Source organism: Elaeis guineensis, chromosome 1 (genome assembly GCF_000442705.2).
Source record: "Elaeis guineensis isolate ETL-2024a chromosome 1, EG11, whole genome shotgun sequence".
NCBI lineage: Eukaryota > Viridiplantae > Streptophyta > Magnoliopsida > Arecales > Arecaceae > Elaeis > Elaeis guineensis.
In genome coordinates this window covers 173289569-173291976 of record NC_025993.2, presented here as the reverse complement: position 1 = coordinate 173291976, position 2408 = coordinate 173289569, and the positions used below count along the sequence as shown (strand labels likewise).

General features: G+C 43.4%; 1 protein-coding gene across 1 annotated transcript; it reads right to left on the bottom strand.

Moving 5' to 3' along the window:
• Positions 1 to 1187: 1187 nt before the first annotated feature.
• Positions 1188 to 2051, bottom strand: LOC105039632 (auxin-responsive protein IAA33). The gene is made up of 2 exons (XM_010915844.4): positions 1449 to 2051; positions 1188 to 1340 (listed from the first exon to the last, which is right to left on the bottom strand). Exons 1-2 carry the CDS (start codon positions 1907 to 1909, stop codon positions 1262 to 1264), a joined length of 540 nt encoding a protein of 179 aa, XP_010914146.1. The 5' UTR covers positions 1910 to 2051; the 3' UTR covers positions 1188 to 1261.
• Positions 2052 to 2408: the final 357 nt, after the last annotated feature.

Below are 2408 nucleotides of genomic sequence, written 5' to 3'. Positions count from 1 at the left end.
TTCTCTTTTCCTCAAATAGAGAAGCACTCTTGGATGTCGTAAAATTATTATGGAACTACATTTGGCCTTTTCTTTTTCTTGGTTTGCATGAAGAAAACATTTAAGTCGTAACCATGCATGTTTCACTTAATTGGCTTAATTTTGTGACCAAGAGTCTATTATTCTTTTATAAATTGTGGTGACTATTTGGATGAATGATAATTAATGAAAATTTCTCCAGTCTTGTTGAAGCAATGCAAATTGTCAAGTAATCATACATGCAAATTTACACTGGGATATCAAAGTTAAGATGAAACAATTGAACCACACCACGTATTTCTCATTAAAAGAAATTTACCGTTGGTTAAAATGTGCAGATCTAACAATGTTGCTGCTAAATCTCATCAAGGACAGGATAGGCTATTATAGCTTGATTAAGTCAATAAAAGGAAGGAAAAAAAAAAAGATGTATACCATAAGTAAGTCCAAAGACGGGAAATTGTTGAAAATATATGTCATCACGATATCAATATGAGCTTTAACACAAATAAATGAATTGATGAAAGCATTATTACTGAAAGCAAGACAACAAAATAAAGATGTATATCAAATCAAATTGGTTATATGAAAACCCGATACCAGACCCGTGATGCACCAACCATAGGGATAGCTAAGACTAGGGAAACTGCACTTTAGATTGCTAGCTTTTGTTTGATAGTCAAAATTAGATGGATACATGCAACCAACCCTACTAAATGTGGTGGTTCGTACTTTGATGTGAAAGAGATAGCATAACTACTACATAAATGGCATAAAGCATCAGCATTCACTGCCTGTACCATCAGCAACAAACTTGTCTTCAACATCTATTTATAGGTAATTAATAAGCTTCATTAGCTTTGGATGGAAAGCAGCCACTTTAGGCCCTGATGATTCAAACTCAACTCGACATACACCCAATAAAAGAAAAGAAAAGAAAAGAAAAAAAAAGGATGATTCAAACTCAAGGACTCGAGCATCGAAGGATGGAAACGGCACACCAACTGGAATACTCATGCACCCACCCCGTCACATCCCTCTCAATCATGCAACAGCGGCAGACACCGTCCCTTTGTACCTCTCTTATTTTGCAATGGAAACCTTCGTTTCATATATCATATCACATCGGATAATATACTCCATAAGAGCAATCACCAAAGAGAACAAAATTATAAAATAAAAAGAAATACGAACTTCCACAGGCTACAATGGGGTGCAAGCCAATTGCATCTCGGTCACGCGCTCATGCTCCTTGGCTGTGCTTCCGGCGGCTTGCCTTTGCCGGGATTATCCGAATTCTCTTAGCCACTCGGACAAAATCCCTGACAAGATCGATCCAAGAACAGATCAACACTAAAAACACAAATCCTTAAATGCTTGCATGAGGGGGGGAAATAAAAAGGCTTGAAGTTAGAATATAGTTGGCGCACTTCCAATTAAGATCGCCGGCGAGGAGAAGGTCGTCTTCCATGTCTTCATAGGCTACCACGTAGCCTGGCACGGCGTTGGAGAGGTCGAGCCCGTCGGTCCCATTGTCACCAAGGTGATCTTCTTTGTCGTCCACATCAACGAACATGCGCCGCAAGGCCATCGCCAAGCTCTTGTAGCTGCTGTGCTTGTTGAGGTAGACGCGGTGGCAGATGGAGCGGCCCTCGAGGACGACGGTGACCGGAGGGACGACGGTAGATGCCACGTCATCGTCGACGGCCGACAGCCCTAGGAGCTTCCGGTGGTTGGGAACCGGAGGAGGCAGTGCACGTATGGCACTTGCACCGCCCGTGACTCGCGGGTACAAAGGAGAGGCGGTGCTCAAGTAGAGGCAGCCCTTCTCGTCCCACGGCCTCTTTTGTGCTTCTCGGCGAGAGTCAAGCCGGTTCATGCTCTTCGTCATCGTCGTCGACCACCTCCTGATCTCTCACCCAGACTAAGAAATAAATTCTCTTCGAATGAAGAGATGGTAATGCTAAGTAGGGTTCGGAAGTATATATCTCTCAACTGTCTGTTTGGCTTTCTTGTGTAATGTCTTCGGAAAGGTAGTTGTGTGACAAACTGGCCTTATCCAAAGGGGAGTAAAGAGCGTGACTTGAATGCTTTGGATGATCTTGTTGGTGAGAATTTGGTGGGAATGGAGAGAAGTGAGAGTAGAATTATGGTTATGGTTACCGCTAGTGTTGAGTTTTATAAGGGGAGAGGGGAGCAAAGTTGGGGTTGCTTGCGAGTGAGAAAGGGATGGTGACGATGGATATATATTAATCTTTTAGCAAAGAGTTTGATAGTGTTTTTCTGGGGATTGGCGGAAACGCGTAAAAGAAACGCTGCTGGGGCCTCCTTGTCATCCGTGAGAGAGAAGACCGCGCTGCGGTCGCCGGACGGCCCGGCCTTTGACTTCG